This window comes from Sapajus apella, unplaced genomic scaffold (assembly GCF_009761245.1).
Source record: "Sapajus apella isolate SASKATOON/1434 unplaced genomic scaffold, GSC_monkey_1.0 scaffold410, whole genome shotgun sequence".
NCBI classification, from domain to species: Eukaryota; Metazoa; Chordata; class Mammalia; order Primates; family Cebidae; genus Sapajus; species Sapajus apella.
In genome coordinates, this window is record NW_022437346.1 from 1 (window position 1) to 23,809 (window position 23,809).

Sequence of the window (23,809 nt, forward strand, 5' to 3'; positions counted from 1 at the left end):
TAAATTGTTTTTTTCTTGCATCAGGTTTTTAGAACTCATGCAGTGATAGGCCTATTGTTAATCCCGGGTCTTACTATTACCTTGATTTTGCTGAGAGTCTGATTTACTGAAAAAGTTTTTCTTGTGCTTATAGAATGACAACAGAGAACGGCAGGAGCACAATGACAGGCGGAGAGTTGGCCACCCTGAGCCGTTATCTAATGGACGACCCCAGGGTAACTCGAGGCAGGTGGTGGAACAAGATGAGGAAGAAGACGAGGAGCTGACATTGAAATATGGCGCCAAGCATGTGATCATGCTCTTTGTCCCTGTGACTCTCTGCATGGTGGTGGTAGTGGCTACCATCAAATCAGTCAGCTTTTATACCCGGAAGGATGGGCAGCTGTACGTATGAGTTTTGTTTTATTATTCTCAAAGCCAGTGTGACTTTTCTTTACAGGATGTTATTATCACCTTGAATGCCTCTGCATTGAAGGGGCATGATGGCTAGAGAGTCCATCCTTTCTGATGATCAGGAGCAGTTGAGAGAGCAAGGGGTTATTACTTGATGTTTTAAGTGGTAAAAAGGAACACTGCAGAGGTATGTTTCCTATATGGTATTACTGGATAGAGCTGAAGTTATGCTGAATTGAACATAGAAATTCTTACCCCTCTTGGGGCCATTGGGCCCGTTGCTCTTCTGCCTAGAATATTTTTTTTTTCTTTCCCCTGCACCACCAGAATATTCTTTCCTTTTCTAACTTTGGTGGATTAAATTCCTGTCATCCCCCTCCTCTTGGCTTAAATGTTAAATCCTCAAAGATAACATTCTTGTTTCTCCTAACATGATTAGGTCCTTCCTGGTATTCTTTCTCATAGCAACTTGTCCTTCCTCATTTGTCACAATTTACAAATATATATTTATTTACATTACTTAATGCCTGATTTTCTTCTTTTTTGCAAGGTCTGTGAGGGTACTGTGTCTCTAGGGTGAGGTATATAATAAATGGCCAAAAAATCATTAATTGAAAGGATAAATAACTAGACTCTTGGGGTGCTGTCATATGGATTCCCTGGTGCTGCTGTCAGCCCTTGGCCTCCAAGAAAAATGCTTCCATTCAGATGTCATCCAGTTCCATCTCTAGGGCTCTCATGGGGCCCAAAGAAGAGTTTGTTTTTTTGAGATGGAGTCTCGCTCTGTCACCCAGGCTGGAGTGCAGTGGCATGATCTTGGCTCACTGCAACTTCTCCGTCTCTTGGGTGCAAGCAATTCTCTGCTCAGCCTTCTGAGTATCTGGGATTAAAGGTGTCCGCCACCCCACCTGGCTAATTTTTTTTTTTTTTTTTTTTTTTAAGTAGTGATGGGGTTTTACTATGCTGGTCTTGAACTCCTGACCTCTTGATCTACCTGCCTTGGCCTCCCAAAGTGCTGGGATTATAGGCGTGAGCCGCCGCGCCCAGCCCCCAAGAAGAGTTTTAGAATTTGAAATTGTGAAGTGTCTGAAAAACTACATGGTGTTCTGAAAGCCAAACTTTTAGTGTTTTGGGAGAACATCTAAGACAGCAGGTGAAGGGTAGGGATCAAGCTGCAGGGATTGAAGAATATTATTCGTATAGGTTAGGGTTAGGTTTGGCAACGTATTATAGAATAAACATTGGCAAGCTACAGCCACAGGCCAGATCTGCCAGCTACCTTTCCGCAAAGGTGTAGTAACAAAGTTGTTCACAAACTTGTGAATAAACTTTCATTGGAACATGACCATGCTCCTTGGCTTATACATCGTCTGTGGCTGCTTCACACTACAATGGCACAGTTGAGTGCTTGCAATGGAGACCATATGACCCACAGAGCTTTAAATATTCACTATGTGGCCCGGTTGCGGTGGCTCATGCCTGTAATTCCAGCACTGTAGGAGGCCGAGGCGGACAGATCACAAGGTCAAGTGATCAAGACCATCCTGGTCAACACATGGTGAAACCCCATCTCTACTAAAAATACAAAAATTAGCTTGGTGTGGTGGCGTGCGCTTGTAGTCCCAGCTGCTGGGGAGGCTGAGGCAGGAGAATTGCTTGAACCTGGGAGGTACAGATTGCAGTGAGCTGAAATCACCCCACTGCATTCCAGCCTGCCAACAGAGTGAGACTCCATCTCAAAAAAAAAAAAAAAATTCACTATCTGGCTCTTTACAGAAATTTTTCTGACCTTGTTATAGAAAATCCAAATAACTGGTTTAAATAATGCACATACTTTCTCTCTCATAGAGTAGTACAGATGTAGGCAGTCCAGATTAGTACACTGGCTTTATATTCATCAAGGACTCAGTCTCCTTTCTTCTTTAGCTTCTAACGTCTAGGTTACTTCAGGGTCCAGGCTGGAGCCTAGCCTGCATTCTGACAGTAGGAAGGAGTGGGGGAGAAAAAGAACATAGGACATGTCAGCAGAATTCACTCCTTTCTTGGAAGTTCAATACACAGCACATCTCCCTAAAAGTCATTGCCATTACTTACTCTCATAGCCATCCATAAATATAAAGGAGTAAGAAATAGTCTTTTTTGCTGGGAATAAAAATGTTTTTCTGTGAATGAGAAACAAGGGGAAGATGGATATGTCACATTATCTTTTTTTTCTTTTTTTTGTTTTTTTTGAGATGGAGTTTCACTCTTGTTACCCAGGCTAGAGTGCAATGGCGCGATCTCGGCTCACCGCAACTTCCGCCTCCTGGGTTCAGGCAATTCTCCTGCCTCAGCCTCCTGAGTAGCTGGGATTACAGGCACGCACCACCATGCCCAGCTAATTTTTTCTATTTTTAGTAGAGACGGGGTTTCACCATGTTGACCAGGATGGTCTCGATCTCTTGACCTTGTGATCCACCCGCCTCGGCCTCCCAAAGTGCTGGGATTACAGGCTTGAGCCACCGTGCCTGGCCATGTCACATTATCTTAAGAAAACTCCAGTTGAAATTACTTTACAGATGAGGGGCACTAATTATAAGCCATATTACCTTTTCACAACCACTCGTCAGCCAATGCGGTTTTTGTGGCAGAATCTGGTTCTTTAACAAGTTCCTAATAAGCTGTGGCGAAAGAACATTTGATGAGGTATTATAATTATTTCAATATAAAACACTCACTAGATGGAGCCATTGTCTGGTTCACATGTAAGGTCTTCTTTCCATATGTTAGATACTTTCTTTGAAGCAATCATTTTAGAGTGTAGCTGTTTATCTCAGGTTAAAAATTCTTAGCTAGATTGGTGAGTTGGGGGAAGTGACCTATAAGATATGAATTGAATTGAGAAAAATAAAATTCTGTGTTGGAGGTAGTAATGTGGTTGAGGATCTCCATTAACACTTACCTAGGGCTTTTGTGTTTTGTTTTCTTATAGAATCTATACCCCATTCACAGAAGATACCGAGACTGTGGGCCAAAGAGCCCTGCACTCAATTCTGAATGCTGCCATCATGATCAGTGTCATTGTTGTCATGACTATTCTCCTGGTGGTTCTTTATAAATACAGGTGCTATAAGGTGAGCATGAGACACAGATTTTTGCTTTTCACCCTGTTCTTATGGTGGTTATTCCTGTCACAGTACCTTAACTGATCCAGGAAAGAAAAAGGTTTTGTCTTCTAGGGCTAAGTTAACTTTTAGTTTTCTTCCTCCTCACTGTGGAACATTCAAAAAATACAGAAAGCAAGCCAGGTACATGTGCCAGCCTCAGAGGCTGAGGCAGGAGGATCGTTTGAGACCAGGAGTTCAAGACCAGCTTGGGCAACATAGCAAGACCCTTTTTCTATAAAAGAAAACAAAAAAACAAGTACTGGAAGTATTTTATATTCATGGCATCTATATGTCATCTATATTTTATATTCATGGCATCTATATGAAAAAATAGTATAAAGTATATAATGATTAGTTATTATATTACTTATACAAGTTATTATATTTCTTATATTAAGAGTTAGTGATAGTTCATATTATTTTGGATTTCAGTGCCTTTTTAGACCATTGTCTCAAAAAACAAACCCAGAAAACACAAAAAGGCATAACTGGAAAATAAACATTTTCATATAGTAGCACAATCTAAGTGGTTTTTTATTTGTTTGTTTTTTGAGGCAGGGTCTTGCCCTGTTACCCAGGCTGCAGTGGAGTGCAGTGGCACAATTTTGGCTCAATGCAGCCCGGACCCTCCAGGTTCAAGCAATTCTCCTGCCTCTTTCTCCCAAGTAGCTGGGATTATAGGCATGTGCCACCATGCCTGACTGATTTTTGTATTTTTGGTAGAGATGGTGTTTAACCATGTTGGCCAGGCTGGTCTTGAACTCCTGGCCTGAAGTGATCTGCCCACCTTGGCCTCCCAAAGTGCTGGGATTACAGGCATGAGCCACTGCACCTGGTCCTAAGTGGTTTTAATATTTTGATTTACAGTACACTGAAGAAATATACTCTAAGACCTTTGTGAATCCCCTCATTCACAAATAACACTATAGGATATAATGGTCCCTATCAAATATGGTATAACTAAAATCAGATTTTCATATTGGAGAACAGAACAATAAAGCCATCGGCAGATGCTGATGTTAAACTCACTGGTGACTGGTCATACCTTGCCTAAACTGGTAGTCATCATGCATCTCCTCACCATCTCTACTACTTCATTCCTTGGGAAGTGGGGGCTGGGAGGTTATACAGGAAAGACACAAACCCACCCTTCTTAGCCTCTCCTCCCCTAGCTCACTTTCTTGCCAAGTAACTTACTGTCGAGTTTCAGCCAGCTAGCACGTTTCAGACTCATACCTTAGAAAAAATTATACATTATCACAAGTCATGGACCTTTAAGGTCATTTTCAAATAATAGAAATAATAAATGGTGGCTTGTGCCTATAACCCCAGCACTTTGGGAGGCCAAGGCAGAAGGATTGCCTGAGGTCAGGAGTTTGAGACCAACCTGGGCAACATAGTGAGACCTATTTCTACCCCCACCCCCCAAAAAAAATTAACTTTCCAAATGTTGGAGTCTGCTCTGTTTCCTTCTAGTGTTTATTTCTGTATACTTTTCTAACATGGTTAAAATATATAATCACTATGCGTCCTTTCTTTTACTTTGGCGTAAGCATTTTTTCTGTTATAAATTGTTAGAAAATATTTATGTGGCTACGTGATGTTTGACTCGAGTACGTTGTAATTTACTTCTCAAATGTCCCTGATGTTGGACGTTTGTTTTTGGTGTTTCACTATTTTAAAAAACAGTAATATCTTTATGCCTAGAACTTTTTCAGTTTTTCAAATTATTTCCTTAGGGTAAAATCCTAGATGTAGAATTTCTGGGGCAAATTATCTACATATTTATAACTCTTTTTGTACACAAAATCCTGTTTTCAAAAAGTTTATCAATTTGTGCTTAACACCAGTAGTGAATGAGAGTATCTGTTATACCCCACCAGTGCTGAATTTTTTTTTTTTTTTAACTCTGTGCTGCTTTTTATAGGTAAAGAAAAATGTCTTAATTTGCATTTAGTTGATTACTAGTAGTATCCCATACCTTTTCAATGCTTGTGAACTTTAAAATTATACAGAGTTTAACCTGGCTTGTTGAACATTTGAGTGAGTGGAAGTGTTAAGTGATGACCATCTGTATCATGTGTTAGTATGTGGAGACCATAAAAGATGAAAGATATGTATGATGATGACAGGTTGTTGTCAACACTCAGAAGGCCAAAAAACAAGTGATACAAATCCATGTTGAGTAGCATTCCCCTCCCCTACTTTAAAAATGCTAGTTTCTTAATTCCTTTCCTTTATCCCATTTTTCACCATATGTATTTGTCTGTTTACTTGCCTTTAGTTTCTCTGCTTTAGTAGACTGTCCTTGTGACTTTTATCAGGATGCTGTGATACATTTTTTGTTTGTGTATGGAGATGGGGTTTCACCATCTTGACCTCGTGATCTGCCTGCCTCAGCCTCCCAAAGTGCTGGGATTACAGGCGTGAGCCCCCGCGCCCAGCCCCGCTGTGATACTTTTGTTCTTCTGTTTCTCAGATTTTACTGGAGGGTGGAATTCAACCTTTTCTTTCTTATAATCTAGAATTTTATCCAGATTTCCTGCCTTTTCCTTACAAAATACCTGTGTAATTGGATAGACGGAGCTCTGGACTCAGAGTTCTTTCTCCTCATAATCTTAGGAAATTATTTAATTTTTCTGTTTCCATATTTTTACATGTAAAAGAGAAAGCACCATCTCTAAACTACATCTTCTTTTCTCTGCTTTTAAGCATATGTAGGTTTTCCCAATCTTGAGCAGTGACATATACAGGAAAGTATAGCTTTACATCTGCCTTGTTTTATTTAATCTAAACACTAGTTCTTTGAGGTAGCCCCTACTATTATCCCAGTTTTATGGATGACGAACTGAGGCAGGAGTCGCACAGCTAGTGTGGGTCAGAACCTAATAGGTCAGAATGGACATTTGAGTCCAGAGTTTGACCTGGATTAACACACATAGCTATTTCGTAAGATTCCTCTCAAATTCAGTCTTCAGCTCAGCTGCCTGAAGTGTGAGTTCTTTTGTCATGCCTCCGTGGAAACTGCTTATCATGTGGTTACCAGTTTTTCCTTTGGTCAAATCCGGTGACCTTTCTGAACCTGATTTTTATGGACGTTATTTCCATTTGACTTATTTCTTGCCTCCTGCTTGACATTGATTCTGACTTTTGCTTTTCTTCCTACTTTGGTCCTCTTTGCAGCTTCCTAAAGCTAACTAGGTGTAAGTCTCAGATGATGGACTTTTTTGTCTCTCCCGTTACTTCTTGGGAAATTATATTTAATCTTATGGTTTAAATTTTCATCCTTAAATATAACTTTTAATGCAATATTTTTAGCCCAAAAGGGCCCATGGTTGGTTTGTGTTCCCCTTTGCATATCACTTCCACTCGGATACCTGCTAGCACATAAATCGAAGGAATTATCTTTTGTACCATTTAATTGTCATCAGTAGGACTGCTTCACTGGGGTCCTTTAATTTTTTTAGAGATAAGAGTCTTGCTTTGTCACCCGGGTGTGAGCCACCATTCCAGGCCACCTGTTTTCTTCTGGTATTATTTGCCTTCTCTCTGAACGTCTCCCTTTAGTAATTCTTTAGAGAAAGTCATCTGGCCTCAATTTCTCTTAATTTTTCTTCATCTTAGAATTTTTTTTTTTTTTTTTTTTTGAGATGGAGTTTCACTCATGTTACCCAGGCCTGGAGTGCAATGGCGCGATCTCGGCTCACCGCAACCTCCGCCTCCTGGGTTCAGGCAATTCTTCCTCACCCTCCTGAGTAGCTGGGATTACAGGCATGCACCACCATGCCCAGCTCACTTTTTGTATTTTTAGTAGAGACGGGGTTTCACCATGTTGACCAGGATGGTCTCGATCTCTTGACCTCGTGATCCACCCACCTCGGCCTCCCAAAGTGCTGGGATTACAGGCTTGAGCCACCGCGCCCGGCCCATCTTAGAATGTTTTAATTTTACCTTTATTACTGAAGAATATTGTTACTGGGCATAAAATTGTCTTGATTGTTCCTTTTTTTCAGCATTTAAAAAATGCTGTTCTTTCTTTTAGCCTCCGTGGTTTCTGATAAAAATCTTAGTCATTCCAATTACTGTTCTTCTATAAGTAATACATTGTTTTGTTCGGGTCACTTTCAAAGTTTTCTTTTCAGTAGTTTAATTATGGGGCTGTGTGAGGATTTTTTTGTTATTCTATTTGGAGTTCACTGAGCTTTTTGAATCTCTAGGTTTATGTCTTTTACCAAATTTGGAAACTTTTCAATCATTATTTCTTCAAAATTTTTGTGTATCACATTCTTTACTCTCTTCTTCTTCTTTTTTTTTGAGATGGAATCTTGCTCTGTCACCCACGCTGGAGTACAGTGGCACAATCTTGGCTCACTGCAACCTTTGCCTCCCTGGTTCAAGCGATTCTTCTGCCTCAGCCTCCCAGCGTGCTTGAATTATAGTGCCTGTCACTATACCTGGCTTTTTTTTTTTTTTTTTTTTTTTTTAATTTTTAGTAGAGACAGGGTTTTACCATTTTGACCAGGCTGGTCTCAAACTCCTGGCCTTAAGTGATCTGCCTGCCTGGGGCTCCCAAAGTGCTGGTGGGATTACAGGTGTGAGCCACCGTGGTGTCTGGCTTTTTTTTTTTTTTTTTGAGACTGAGTTTCACTTTGTCACCCAGGCTGGAGTGGATTGGCATGATCTCGGCTCACTGCAGCCTCAGCCTCCGAAGTACCTGGGATTATAGGCATGCGACACCACTCCCAGCTAATTTTTGTATTTTTAGTAGAGACAGGGTTTCACCGTGTTTGCCAGGCTGGTCTTGAATTCCTGGCTTCAAGTGATCTGCCTGCCTCAGCCTCCCAAAGTGCTGAGATTACAGACGTGAGCCCCCATGCCTGGCTCTTTACTGTCTTCTGGGAATGATGACACAAATAACTTTTTATCGTTCCACAGGTCTCTGAGGCTCTGTTTATTTTCCAATTTGTTTTCACTGTTGTTCTAGTTAGATAATTTCTATTGATCTGTCTTCAAGTTTCCTGCCATTTGCTTTCTGTTACTAAACCTATTCAGTGAAATGTTTTTGGTTATTTTATTTTTAGTTCTAAAATTCCCATTTAGCCCTTCATTACATTTTTTCTTCTGAGACTTTAAAAAATTTCCTTTAATTTTAACAGTTTTTGCCCTTACTTCTTGCTCCAAGGATGTTAATATTTTTGTTTTATTGGCCAATTGATCTGATTGGGTTATGTCCAGCCAGCCTTGTGTGAGTTACGGTTACATTATCAGTTCATTTTTCAAAGCCTTTGCAGTGTTGCTCAGATCTGCCCCATGTAAATGCCACCCAGTCACGAGTCTGAGACTGGTATAGTGGTGTTCTATTTGTAATTTGATCATCAGGGTCAGTGTGTACTGTTGAGGATCATGTACATACTTGCTCACCTGGGGAATGGACCCACAAGTTTGTAAACAGCTTTAAGAGATTGCTTTCTTGAGTTTCTCTCATTCTGTGATCTCCCTGTGGTTTCTTGGGCTTCCCTTTTTCATTCTTCCAGCCAGAAAGTGGACTTTATTTTCCTAAAGTCAGGCCCAAAATGTGGGAGGAGAGAGAGAAAGGAAGGGCTCTTTGCCTCACTCTTTCAGGACTGACATCCTTCCAGAGAGGAAGGATTCCCTCCCTCTGAACTTTAGACTTCTGCCACCCACATTGCCACCCATCACCACAAGATTGTGTGAAGACGTGGCATAAGAGAATGGAGAAAAGAAGAAAAACTGGATTTTTACACTCTCTGGGTGTTAGGAGACCTCTTTCCAAATCCTCAAGCCAGAACTGGAGGTTTTGTGGAGCTCCCATTGTCTTGCTGATACCCACATAGGTTGTGTGGAATACAGGTGGAGGGAAAAAATGGTCTGCTAACTGCTAGTACTTCTAATTCCCCAGCCCACCTACTTCTCTTTACTTTCCATTGCTTGCAACCAGCTACTGTCTGCTTTCTGCCCAGGTTTTGTAACTGTGTTCAGTGGGACAGAGAGTGGAATGTGTTTATTCATCTTATCTGGAACCTTTCTTAATATATTTTTGTCAGTTTTGCCCGTGTTTTATCCATCCTTCATTTTATTATTATTATTTTTTGAGATAGAGTCTCTGTCTGTCACCCAGGCTGGAGTGCTAGAGTGCAGTGGCACGATCTTGGCTCGCTGTAACCTCCGCCTTCTGGGTTCAAGTGATTCTCCTGCTTCAGCTTCCCAAGTATCTGGGATTACAGGGACGCGCCACCATGCCTGGCTAATTTTTGCATTTTTAGTAGAAACGGAGTTTTGCCACGTTGCCCAGGCTGGTCTCGAACTTCTGACCTCAGGTCATCCACTGCCTTCGGCCTCCTAAAGTGCTGGGACTACAGGCCTGAGCCATCACGTCCGGCCCCATCCTTCATTTTAGACAGTCTAAGAGATTTGTATTCAGCCAGATTTCCACATTTCCTTGTTTATTTGTGTTGTGATGTTTTTAAATGTTCAAATCTTAGCATGCACAAACAATTCTATAGAAAAAAGTTGTTTATGCTTGACTCCCAGTATAAGTAAAGGAGCTTTTGAGTCAGAGATTCAGTAACTTGCCTGAGGATTTCCCGTATCAGTGGTTGGTTATGCAATGTCTGTGACAAGCCCTAGAAACTAAAAGACCAAACCTTAAAATGTTAGAAATAGAAAAGACAGTTAATTATTAATACATAAGTTATTATAAAAGGAACTATAACTTGCTAAAGTCAGATGATTTCAGGCCTTGGCACTTGAGGATTTAGAGAAGATACTGTTGTGTACTAAAGCAGGGCTCTTTTCTTTCACATCCTTTAGCACAGGAAAGCTGAACTAGGGATTTTTGCAAGATGAGAAAGGCCTGTTTAAATGTGTGTGTATATTTTCTTTACAGTAATAAAATAAATGCATATGAAAATAACAAATTAACATATTTGGGCGCCACCACACCCAGCTGATTTTTGTATTTTAGTAGAGACCAGGTTTCACCATGTTGGCCAGGATGGTCTTGATCTCCTGACCTTGTGATCCACCTACGTTGGCCTCCCAAAGTGCTGGGATTACAGGCGTGAGCCACCGCACCTGGCTTTTCAGTTTACTTTGATATATATTAATAAGAACAAAGACTGATAGATAAGAAGCTAGACAGAAATTTTATAAACCAAGTACTGCAAAATATGAATGGTACACTCTAGGTGATATATGGGTGTACATTGTAAAAAAAACTACTAAATTTTGCTGTGTGTTTGAAAATTTTTGTAATAAAATGCTGGAAAATTTTTGTGGAAGCATACCAAAAACAACTACATTGTATTTGGATAGTCAACTTAATTTAGAATACTCGAACGTCCAAGGAGTACCAATGTCTTAAGCCATTCTGTTGGTCTTTCCCAAATTGTACTATTTATGAAGTTGTTTTAAAGAGAGATGTGGTCCCGACATGGTGGTGCATGTCTGTCATCTCAGCACTTGGGGAGCCTGAGGCTGGTGGATCACTTGAGTTCAGCAGTTCAAGACTAGCCTGGGCAACATGGCAAGACCCCGTCTCTACTAAAAATACAAAAAATTAGCTGGGCATGATGGTGTGTGCCTGTAGTCCCAGCTACTCGGGAGGCTGAGGCAGGAGAATCACTTGAACCCAGGAGGCCAGAGATTGCAGTGAGCTGAGATTGCACCACTGCACTCCAGCCTGGGCGACAGAATGAGTCTCCATCTCAAAAACAAACCAAAAAATGTTGTGGGACCTGTTATTTAATTATATTGAAATGCTTTCTTTTCTAGGTTATCCATGCCTGGCTTATTATATCATCTCTATTGCTGCTGTTCTTTTTTTCATTCATTTACTTGGGGTAAGTCGTGAAATTTTTGGTCTTTTAAAATCAACTGCCTTTGTGCTCCATAGCTATCACTTAAAGCCGTGTACTTTGTTGATGAATTACTCTTGTTTCCAAATATAGGTCATACGTGGTATATAAACAATAAATCAGTATTACTAATTGAGACATGCTTCTGTTCCTTGCTTATAATAAGTAGAAGTGAAAGAACTCAAGTCTACAGTTAATTCTAAGCCTTTTTGAAGATTATATATTCTTCTAGTAGAAGTCTGTGAATCAAAATTTTAAGAAAGGGCGCGGTGGCTCATGCCTGTAATCCCAGCACTTTGGGACGCTGAGGCAGGCGGATCACATGGTCAAGAGATTGAGACCATCCTCACCAACATGGTGAAACCCCGTCTCTATATTAAAAAAAAAAAAAAAAAGTATAAAAACAAGAATTAATTGATTTTCATGCATCTGTATTGTTTTTTATCAGTGATGCTCTTTTCTTTCAAATGAAATCTTAAATGAAATTTTCACGTATAATATAGAAAAAAGTGTATCTGGGCTGGGTGCGATGGCTCACGTCTATAATCCCAGCACTTTGGAATGCCAAGGCTGGTGGATCACACACGAGGTCAGAAGTTCAAGATCAGGCTGGCCAAGGCAAAGATGGTGAAACCCGTCTCTACTAAAAATTAGTCGGGCACAGTGGCAGGCGCCTGTAATCCCAGCTACTCAGGAGGCTGAGACAGGAGAATTGCTGGCAGAGGTTTCAGTGAGCCAAGATCGTACCACTGCACTCCAGCCTGGGCGATAGAGTGAGATTCCATCTCAAAGAAAAAAAAGAAAAAAGTGGATCTGGTCTGTCAAAGAGAATAGAATAGTGAAGCTCAGAGAAGCTCAGACTGAGAAAAGCCTGGCCTTTTTCTCAGCTCAAGTGGCAGAATACAGTTTGTAAACAATTGCACTAGCTCTTAAATTTGAAGAGACTGTAAAACTAATAAATTGCAGAGTTATTTCTTTGGTAGAGGATAAAGGGAAATAACCACAGACAAAAGAAGCAAATGTGAGAATCTATGAAATGGATGACATTCTAGAAAAAAAATTATCCAAACTGACCCCTGAAGAGAGAAAATCTAAACAGAGCAAAAAAGAAATACAGAAAGTTACTGAAGTCGTTTCCCCCCCACCTGCACAAATAACAATAGTACTGGGCCCCGCTGCATTCATAGGGTAATTCTGTCAAGCCTGGTGCAGGCTGTGCAGGGGAGGCTGTGCAGGGGAAGGCATGGGTGCTGAGGGCCAGCAGTCCCTGTTCTACTACAGTGCTGCTGCTTCTGAAAAATTGGTATTTTAAGTGAATAAACTGACAGCGTAGAGGAGTAAAAAAGATAATTTGCAAGATCTATTACTGAGAAATTTTAAGTCTAGATGTAGTAGCTCACACTTGTAATCCCACCAATTTGGGAGGCTGAGGTGGGAGGATCCTTGAGCCCAGGGGTTCTAAATGAGCCTGGGCAACATGGTGAACCTCCATCTCTACAAAAAATGCAAAACTTAGCCAGGCTTGGTGGTGCATACCTGTAGTCCTAACTGCTTGGGTGGCTGAGGCAGGAGGATCACTTGAGCCAAGGACTTTGAGGCTGCAGTGATGTATGATTGTGCCACCGGGTGACAGTGAGAACTTGTCTCTATTTAAAGAAGAAAGAATTAAAATATGCTATCGTTTGTGTCAAATAGAAAAGTGTATGTATGATATGTATAGAGTCTCTGTAGGGATGTACATGAAATTATTAATAGTGCTTTCCAGCCAGCCATGGCTCACACTTGTAATCTCAACATTTTTGGAGGTGGGGACGGGAGGATCGCTTGAGCCTAGGAGTTCAAAGCCAGCCTGGGCAACATAGCAAGACCCCATCTAAAAAAAAAATACTGCTTTCTGCTAGAGAGGGGAACTGTGAGACACAGTGGGAGAAAACCTACTTTTCACAGTATCTGTTGTGAATTTTATATCTTATTCATGTGTTACCTAGCCAAAGATTAATAAATAGGTTGTGTGTTGTTTCTTTTTAAGTTTGAGGATACCTGAAATGCTTAATATAAATAAATATCTACATTGTCCAGAAATTTCAACATTTACTCTATTTTGGAATTTCAAAGTGGGAGAGGAATCGTCTTTTTGGTTAGTACCTGAAACTCAAAAGTTTGCGCCTAAAAGCATGCTTTCTTTCTCCTCAGTTACCTCAGGCATCTTTTATAGTTGCAGTCTCTTTGTTGTTAGATGGTGGATTTTTCCTCCCCAAAATTCAAATGCATTTTCTTCATTATAAAAATGCCAAACATTCATTGTTTTTTTAAAAAGACATAGGAGAAAAATGACCAGATTCCTACCACCTGAAGATAAGTCCTGTCATCATCAGTTTCTTAACTGCTCTTCTCTCACAGTTTTATGTAAATGGGATCATAAACAGGATCCTTTATTTTTTTCAAGCAACAGTGTATTATGCCTATACTCCATGTTTATGTGTGTGTATTAAAAACGTGTGTGTATGTGTATATATGTGTGTGTGCGTGTGTGTGTGTATACACACACACACACATATATATACATATATGATGATTTATCTCCCGCTTTGAAGGAGAAAGAAAGCACGCCTTTATCTAAGCATAAACTTTGGGTTTCAGTTACTATCCAGAAAGATGATTTATCTCCTACTTTGAAATGCCAAAATATATACATATATATATATATATATATACACACATATATATATATAAAGTATGTATTTTTTAAATTGTATATTAAAATTGTATATTATATTAAAATTATATATATGCAGTTTTTAAAAATGTTAGAGTTAGGATCTTGCCCTCTTGCCCAAGCTGGAGTGCAATAATGTGAGCATGGTTCACACAGCCTCCAACTTTGAGGCTCAAACTATCCTTCTGCCCAGCCTCCTGAGTAGCTGGGACTACAGGCATGTGCCATCACCTCCAGCTAATTTAAAAAATTTTTTGTAGTCATAGAGTCTCACTGTGTTGCCCAGGGTGGTCTGGAATTCCTGGCCGCAAGTGATGCTCCCACCTCCCACCTTGGCTTCCCAAAGTGCTAGGATTACAGGCGTGAGCCACTGTGCCTAGCCTGCATATATCTACTTTTAATGAGCGCTAAATCTCATTGTATGGAAATTTATGTCATAGCTATAAAATGTTTTGGCAGATGTTTAATTTTTTTCTAATTTCAGATATTTTAAACTAATATTTCCCGAAGTATGGCATTTTAGGTATATGATCTTTTTATTTGTTTGTACTTATTTTTATAGTTATGGCCTGTGAAACTGGTTTCCCATTTATATGAATGATAGAGAGCTTTCTGTTTAAAAAAAAAAAAAAAAAGTTCAGCTTGGGAAAAAGTGAATTGTTCAACTTGAGGGGAAAAAGGTGAATTAATTGGCCAGGTGCTATGGCTCATTCTTGTAATCCCAGCACTTAGGGAAGCTGAGGTGGGCAGATTGCTTGAACCCAGGAATTTGAGACCAACCTGGGCAACATGGTGAAACCCTATCTCTACAAAAAAAAAAAAAAATTAGCTGGGCATGGTGGCACACATCTGTTGTTCCGGCTACATAGAAGGCCAAGCTGGAAGGACCACCTGAGCTCCAGAGGTCAAGACTGCAGTGAGCCGTGATTGCACCACTGTACTCCAGCCTGGGTGACAGAATGAGACCCTAGCTCAAAAAAATAATAATTTAAAGAAAATGTTAAATAAATAATAGCACAGTTGATACAGGCTATGTTAAAACTATAAAGGTGGGATAGGAATATTTAATGTTTGGGAGCCATCACATTATTCTAAACAATGTTTTGATGAAAATTATTGTACATAAATCTTTTAAAATCCTTTTAACTTTTTTTTCAGGGAAGTGTTTAAAACCTATAACGTTGCTGTGGACTACATTACTGTTGCACTCCTGATCTGGAATTTTGGTGTGGTGGGAATGATTGCCATTCACTGGAAAGGTCCACTTCGACTCCAGCAGGCATATCTCATTATGATTAGTGCCCTCATGGCTCTGGTGTTTATCAAGTACCTCCCTGAATGGACTGCATGGCTCATCTTGGCTGTGATTTCAGTATATGGTAAAACCCAAGACTGATAATTTGTCACAGAAATGCCTCATTGGAGTGTTTTCTTTCCTCATCTATCTTGATTTAGAGAAAATGGTAAAATTCCATAGCTCTTCAGTAAACCATTAATTAGCTATAGTAACTTCTTCATTTGAAGATTTCAGCTGGGCATGGTAATTCATTCCTTTAATCCCAGCACTTTGGGAGGCTGAGGCAGACAGATCATCTAAGCTCAGAGTTCAAGACCAGCCTGGGCAACATGGCAAAACCTCTTATCTACAGATAATACAAAAATTAGCTGGTCATGGTGGTGCACAACTGTAGTCCCAGCTACTTAGGAAGGTGGGAGGAACAATTGAGCCTAGGAGGTAGAGGCTACAGTGAGCTATGATTGCATCACTGCATTCCAGCCTGGGTGACAAAATTTTGAGGTTTTGTTCTTTAAAAGTGTTTTATTACTGCCACTAGTTTAACTCAGTGATGGGTTAGTGGAAGGAGCCACAAACAATTGGTGAGAAGACTTAGATTCAAATTCCATCTCTACCACTGACAGTCTTTATGACCTTAGGAAAGTGACTTGAGCTCTTTGAGCTTCAGCTTTCTCATTTATAAATTGGGAACAGTGCATCTCCCGCTGTTGTAAAAGTTCAGTGAATTGAATATATGTTAAAAAACACGGCCGGGCGCGGTGGCTCACGCCTGTAATCCCAGCACTTTGGGAGGCCGAGGCGGGTGGATCACAAGGTCAAGAGATCGAGACCATCCTGGTCAACACGGTGAAACCCCATCTCTACTAAAACTACAAAAAATTAGCCGGGCATGGTGGCGTGTGCCTGTAGTCCCAGCTACTCAGGAGGCTGAGGCAGGAGAATTGCCTGAACCCAGGAGGTGGAGGTTGTGGTGAGCCGAGATCGCGCCATTGCACTCCAGCCTGTGTAACAAGAGCAAAACTCTGTCTCAAAAAAAAAAAAAAAAAAAAAAAAAAACCACAAGCAGGTTTGGGTGCAGTGGCTCATGCCTGTAATACTAGCACTCTGGGAGGCTGAGGCGAGCGGATCACTTGAGGTCAGGAGTTCGAGACCAGCCTGGCCAACACGATGAAACCTGTCTCTACTAAAAATACAAAAATTAGCTGGTTGTGGTGGAATGTGCCTGTAATCCCAGCTACTTGAGGGGCTGAGGCAGGAGAATTGCTTGAACCCAGGTGGTAGAGGTTGTGATAAGTTGAGATGGTGCCACTGCACTCCAGCCTGGGTGACAGAGTAAGACTCCGTCTCAAAAACAAAAAACAAAAAAACAAAAAACACACAAGCAGAGTGAAGTGGTAGATGCACAAAATGCTCAATTCATTAAAAAAAATTTTTTTTTCTTTTATGTCTTATTGTATAAGCTTTTCTCTCTTTCTTTTTTTTGAGACAAGGTCTTTCTGTGTCACCCAGGCTGGTTTGAAGTGGCATGATCATAGCTCACTGCAACCTTGAACTCTCGGACTCATGCAGTACTCCCACTTCAGCCTCTCTCAAGTAACTAGGACTACAAGTGTGCACCACCATGCCTGGCTGTTTTATTTTTTGTAGAGACAAGGTCTTGCTATATTACCTAGGCTGGTCTTGAACTCATGGGCTCAAGCAATCCTCCTGCCTTGGCCTCTCAAGATATTGGTATTATAGATATGAGCCACTGCATCTGGCCTCATTTTACTTTTAAAATCGAAATTAGATTACCTCCTTTATATAAGGTAATGTATGGAATTATTATTTTAAACATAAAACTGATTTGGACAGTGTGAGATTCAAATTCTGTAACCACCAGTGTGACATGGGTCCTGCACAGTCAGAACGTATGCCAGCCATTAACCGAGGCAGTGTTTAGGTACCTACTCTATGGCTATTGTCCTGTATGAAAGCCACAAAGAGATTCATTTTCAGAGACTGATATGTGACCTCTTTTATATTATAAGGCCATGGTCATACTCTTTTTGTTTTTGTTTTTTTTGCTTCCAGAGACAGGATCTCTCTCTCTCTGTCACCCACAGTGGAGTACAGTGGCATGATCATGGCTTATTGCAGCCTCAAATTACTGTCCTGGGCTAAAACAATCCTCCCACCTCAGCCTCCAAAGTAGATAGGACTACAGGCATGCACTACCATGCCTAATTAAAAAAAAAAAAAAAAAAGATTTTTTTTTTTTTTACAGAGATGAGATCTCACTGTGTTTCCCAAGTTGGTCTGGAATTCCTGGCCTCAAGAGATCTTCCCACCGCAGCCTTCCAAAGTGTTGGGATGACAGGTGTGAGTCACCATGCCTGGCCATACACTTTTATCACTATTACATACTTATTAAAATGTTTGGTGGCCTATAATTGGAAAGATCATCCTCATTTGATTGACGAAGTCTATGGAAATGGGATTGAACTGGTTCTGTTCTTGTATTTGAGTAATCAGTTGTGGAACTATAGAAGTCATGTGCTCTCTATCTGATTTCCTTATTACCTTATGTTGTATAGTACTTGATGGTTTGCAAAGTAACCATCTGTTGCTTTGCTGTGATTAAGAATGCCAGGTCTGGAGACAGAATGCCTGGGTTCAGATTCTGCTCATCACTTTTTTTTGTTTTTTGAGATGGAGTGCAATGGCATGATCTCCGCTCACTCCAACCTCTACCTTACGGGGTCAAGCGATTCTCCTGCCTCAGCCTCCTGAGTAGCTGGGACTACAGGTGTGCACCACCTTGCCCAGCTAATTTGTGTATTTTTAGTAGAGATGGGGTTTTACCATGTTTGCCAGGCTGGTCTTGAACTTGACCTCAAATGATCCACCCACCTCAGCTTTCCAGAGTGCTGGGATTACAGGCATGATCCACTGCGCCCAGCCTACTCATCACTTACTAGCTATTTGACCACAGACAAGTTGCTCAACCCCTAAGTCTCTTGTTTTGAAGATTACATGATACATTTAATACAATAATACACTTAGAACAGTGTCTATCAGTACATTTTTTCTGTTTTAAGAAACAGGGTCTCACTTTGTCTCCCAGGCTGGAGTAAAGTGGTGTGATCATAGCTCACTGTAGCTTCAAAAACCTAGGCTCGGCCGGGCGCGGTGGCTCACGCCTGTAATCCCAGCACTTTGGGAGGCCGAGGCGGGTGGATCACGAGGTCAAGAGATCGAGACCATCCTGGTCAACATGGTGAAACCCCGTCTCTACTAAAACTACAAAAAATTAGCTGGGCATGGTGGCGTGTGCCTGTAGTCCCAGCTACTCAGGAGGCTGAGGCAGGAGAATTGCCTGAACCCAGGAGGCGGAGGTTGCGGTGAGCCGAGATCGCGCCATCGCACTCCAGCCTGGGTAACAAGAGTGAAACTCCGTCTCAAAAAAAAAAAAAAAAAAAAAAAAAAAAACCTAGGCTCAAGCAGTCCTATCTCAGCCTCTCGAGTAGACAGGACTGCAGGCACAGGTTAGTGTTGACCTCCTGGCCTCAGGCAGCTTCCCAAAGTGCTGAGATTGTAGGCGTGAAGCACTGTACCCAGCCCAGTGTTATATTTTTAAATAACCCTGTGAAGTATCAAGATAGTTATTATCCCTATTTGACTACTAAGAAACTTGAAGTTTACAGATGTAAATTATTTGCCCAAGCTTAAACTCTGATCTCAAGTCTGAATCCCTAGTTCAATATTCTTTTCACTATATTACAGTATTTTTTACCGTCAACCTTCCATTCTGTCTGCACATAGTATACATGAGTATCTCTACAGAGCTTTAAGTTCCTTTTAAATGAGATTGTTGTTGTACCCAATGTTTAGAGTAGTGATTCTCAGCTCCATTTTTACAAGGTTTCAAGGTTTAATTTGTCATAAAAGTTATGAAATTTTCAAAGCAAAAGCAATTTTAATTTATTTTAATCGCTCTAAAAAAATAAGCAAATGTATCGTTTAGCAATTATTAAAGGGAGAGCATATCATAAAACTGAAATAGTTACAGGATGTGGCAGAGTCAAACAAGCTAAAAATCTCATTACTTCATAACAGGGCAGACTTAATCAAACAAATTGAAGTAGAAGTGTTGAAAGTAGAGATTTCTTTGTGTATGTTTTATTACTGTACTATATTATAAATATAATTTTATATGTATAAAATACAAAGAGATGTGACCACTTCAAGGCATGAATTTTTTTTTTTTTGAGACAGAGTCTTACTCTGTTACCTAGGCTGGAGTGCAGTGGTGCCATCTTGGCTCACGGCAACCTCTACCTCCAGGGCTCAAGCAGTCTCCCACCTCAGCTTCCTGAGTAGCTGAGACTATGGGTACCTGCCACCATGACCTGCTAATTTTTTTGCATTTTTGGTAGAGACAGTATTTCACCATCTTGGCCAGGCCGGTCTTGAACTCCTGAGCGCAAGCGATTTGCTGCCTCAGCCTCCCAAAGTGCTAGAATTACAAATATGAACCACTGTTCATATTTAGCCTGGCAAAGGATGAAGTTTTCAAATTTAAATGCAACTAAGTGACAGGGTGGTGTCAACACAAGCTATCAATTCTTCCTTTACAAATTTAGCTGTACCTGTTTTATATATATTTATATATGTATGTGTGTGTGTATGTATAAAACAGGTACAGCTAAAATAGGTATATTTAGCTGTACATATGCATATATGTATATATACGTGTATATATGTATATATACATGTGTACGTGTATATATGTATATATTTTATATATTTATATATTTTTACCTGTTTTATCTTTTTAAGTGTTTAAAATTATATTTTTATATGCTGAATTTTCATGACAAAATGAAAGAAAAATTGCTGTTGATGGAAAGAAATGGTGATATAAATGGAAATAATTTAGGTATATTGCTTCCTCTCTGATTTACTATTTTTGTAAAATAAGCTACTTTTCAGCACCACATATGTTCTGAGACCTGAATATTTGTGAAGTTCTTTTATTTGACCAGAGAGTAAAGAAATAATAAACTTTATCTTGCAAAGACTTACTATTTTGTTTTATTTAAATTTATTGACCTCTTGGTTCCTCAAAGAAGAAATCAAAAAATAACTGCCCTCTTATTTCAAGTATTTCTCAGTAATACGTAATACTGCTTTTAAAAAGGAGAAGGGATGCGTTTCTTCTATTCACTTCATATTTTGAAAAGTTCAGTCGAATTCCTTTTATTAAATTCCTGTTGAAGTAATCTTTCTTTATAGTTCATATCTGTGACTAGTTTAGAAGTGACTTCTTTCTGTTTCTGCTCACTGTAGGTTGACAACTGCTCTAAAATAGTCTCATCTCTGCAGCTTTCCTTTATACTGGGAAGACTTATTTGTAGAACCTAGTAATGACATTGCACACTAAGCAAATAGCAGTCAAACCCAAAATGAAATTTTTACAGCTGTTCTGTGTGATTTTATTTTGTTTAGGTGGTCCCCCTCACCCCTACCAGTTCACCTGCCATTGTTTCATATCAATTCAACATCTTTTTGTGTAAAAAGAGACAACATTAAATGTTTTCACTTCATTAATTCCTAACACCCATTTACAAGTTGAGCCCATACATTTTATCAGATGTCTTTTCTCTTTTTCTTTTTCTAGATTTAGTGGCTGTTTTGTGTCCAAAAGGTCCACTTCGTATGCTGGTTGAAACAGCTCAGGAGAGAAATGAAACACTTTTTCCAGCTCTCATTTACTCCTGTAAGTATTTGAGAATGATGTTGAATTAGTAATCAGTGTAGAATTTATAGGAACTGAAGCACATGTACCTGTGGTCATTTTCATGGTACTTATTCTCATCTTAAATACACAGCATTCATGGAACTCCTACAGATCCGTTTCCTTGCAGGTGATTGTCTTCTACCTGATGTTGATTCAAGAGAGTGTTCAATATGAATAGAAAGAAAAGAAATATTTAGATACTGGGGAACCAGCATTCCCATTTAAAAACTTGTTAGGTGCTATCGATTAGGGCAAGCTCAAGGATTCCTTCAAGTGACTGGTTTAGATGTCTGTCTGCTATTCAGAGATCCCTTAGGAACTGAGATCGTTGAGCAGAAACGTAATGTGAGCAGAGCTGTGCCTTTGTAAGCTGGCAGCATTGTGTAAGATGAATTGGTGGGGTAGACTCTGAGATCATGAGAGGCATACTAAGCATAACTAAGATGATATTGCCATGATCTAGGTGGAAAGTAATGAGGGCTTGAATTACAGTAGTGGCAGTAGCAATCAAGGGAAAGAGTTAATGGAGGTTTCAGAGGTCGAATCAATAGTTCTAGCAACTGAGGAGAGAAGTTTTAAGCTTGAAGGAAAGCGGGGAAGAAAAAATGTTTTCCTGTGTTTTCTTATTATTGTTTTTGAGACAGGGTCTCACTCCCACCCAGGCTGGAGTGCAGTGGTATGATCACGGCTCACTGCAGCCTCAACCTCCCAGGCTCAAGTGATCCACTCACCTCAGCCTCCTGAGTAGCTGTGACTACAGGCACATGCCACCATGCCTGGATGATTTTTTGTATTTTATGTAGAGACAGGGTTTTGCCATGTTGCCCAGGCTGGTCTTGAACTCCTGGGCTTAAGCAATCTTCCCACCTTGACTTCCCAAAGTGCTGGGGTTACAGGTATGAGCCACCACACCTAACCACATTTTCTTGTGTGAGGGGTCTGATTAGTTTTATATCTTTTTGTGGTTCATATCTAATTTAGTTGACAGTATGTGTGTGGTTCACTGAGGTAGACATTTCTAGCAGAAGTTTAGAAATGAAGTACTAGCACTTGGGAAAAAGTTGATATTCGAGATACAGACTTGAAGAACATCAGCAGAGAGGTGGTAGTTACGCTCTGTGAGCTGTTGAGCAATTCAAATAAAAGCAGAAGAGAAGAGGAAGACAAGGGTCACTTTGTCAACTGCTCTGTTTAGAGAATGAGACAATGAAGAGAAGATACTAAAGGAAGTAGAAGAAAATATCAGAAAATTGGGAAAGCCAGTATTTTTCACTTAACAATATCATGACTTTTTTGATGTCAGCACATGAAATGGCTGCATAGTGTTATCCTGCGTAGATATTCAGTGGTGGGTATCCTCATTGGTAGACATTTAGATCATTTCCATTTCTTTTCTATTTCTTTTCTATCACAGCACTTAGAGAGAACATCCATGAACTTGTGAATGTTATTATAAGATGTATTCTTAGAGTAGAATTGCTAAGTCAGAGGATGTATGTATTTAAATTTTGACAGTTTGCTAAATTACTTCCTAAAAAAGCTATGCCAGTTCGCATTCTCTTCAGTAATTTGGAAGTACCAATTTCCGGCTGGGTACAGTGGCTTACACCTGTAATCCCAGCACTTTGGGAGTCTGAGGTGGGTAGATCATGAGGTCAGGAGTTTGAGACCAGCCTGGTCAAGATGGTCAAACCCCCTCTACTAAAAATACAAAAATTAGCCAGGTGTGGTGATGGGCGCCTGTAATCCCAGCTACTTCGGAGCCTGAGGCAGGAGAATGGCTTGAACCCGGGAGATGGAGGTTGCAGTGAGCCAAGATTGTGCCACTGCCCTCTAGCCTGGATGACAGACCAAGACTCCATCTCAAAAAAAAAAAAAAAAGAACCAATTTCCTTATACCTTTGTTAATACTTGCTTGCTGTGTCTGTGCATACATGTATGTGTGTCTGAGAGAGAGAGAAAGAGAGAGAGTTATCTAATAGACAAAAAAATAACTTTTTTAAAATTTTGAGATGGGGTCTCGTTCTGTCACTCGTATAGTGACCCAATCTTAACTCACTGCGAACTCCATTTCCCATGTTCAAGCGATTCTCTTGCCTCAGCTTCCTGAGAGCTGGAATTACAGGCGTGTACCATCACACCTGTCTAATTTTTGTCTTTTTAGTAGAGACAGTGTTTCACCATGTTGGCCAGGCTGGTCTCAAGCGGTCTAACTGCCTCAGCCTCCCAAAGTGTTTGGATTATGGGTGTGACCCACCGCTACCGGCCCTGTAAAATTAATCTTATACAAGTAATATCCTTCAAAAAAGATAAAAATTACAGATAAAAATAAATTTTGTGGTAACTGTCATCCTTAATCTTAATGCCTTATCAGGTATTTACTCCTGATACCAGTTTGTTGTATATTCTTATAGATTTTTTTTTGGCCTATTTTTCTGTTGAGTTATTGGAAAACCAATTTCAAGGAGAGAGGCCAGGCGTGGTGGCTCATGCCTGTAATCCCAGCACTTTGGGAGGCCTAGGTGGGCGGATCATTTGAGCTCAGGAGTTTGAGACCAGCCTGGCCAACATGGCGAAAGGCCGTCTCTACTAAAAATG

At 40.2% G+C, this 23,809-nt stretch overlaps 1 protein-coding gene and 1 long non-coding RNA gene across 3 annotated transcripts in view; one reads left to right on the forward strand and one right to left on the reverse strand.

The window, feature by feature from the left end:
* The first annotated feature begins 65 nt into the window (after positions 1-65).
* LOC116545850 (presenilin-1) overlaps positions 66-23,809 on the forward strand; it is a 44,826-nt gene continuing 21,082 nt past the window's right edge. The window contains exons 1-5 of one of the 2 annotated variants that reach the window (XM_032272289.1): positions 66-384; positions 3,365-3,506; positions 11,334-11,401; positions 15,291-15,511; positions 21,092-21,190. In XM_032272289.1, coding sequence (XP_032128180.1) covers positions 296-384; positions 3,365-3,506; positions 11,334-11,401; positions 15,291-15,511; positions 21,092-21,190 — 619 coding nt within the window. In that variant the 5' untranslated portion in view covers positions 66-295. The remainder of the gene's footprint in view (positions 385-3,364; positions 3,507-11,333; positions 11,402-15,290; positions 15,512-21,091; positions 21,191-23,809) is intronic. The other variant, XM_032272288.1, reaches the window with a different exon arrangement.
* LOC116545853 lies at positions 1,186-23,346 on the reverse strand. Its single transcript, XR_004266481.1, has 3 exons — positions 23,267-23,346; positions 7,416-7,421; positions 1,186-1,208 (listed from the first exon to the last, which is right to left on the reverse strand). It is a non-coding gene; the product is annotated as an uncharacterized LOC116545853 (long non-coding RNA).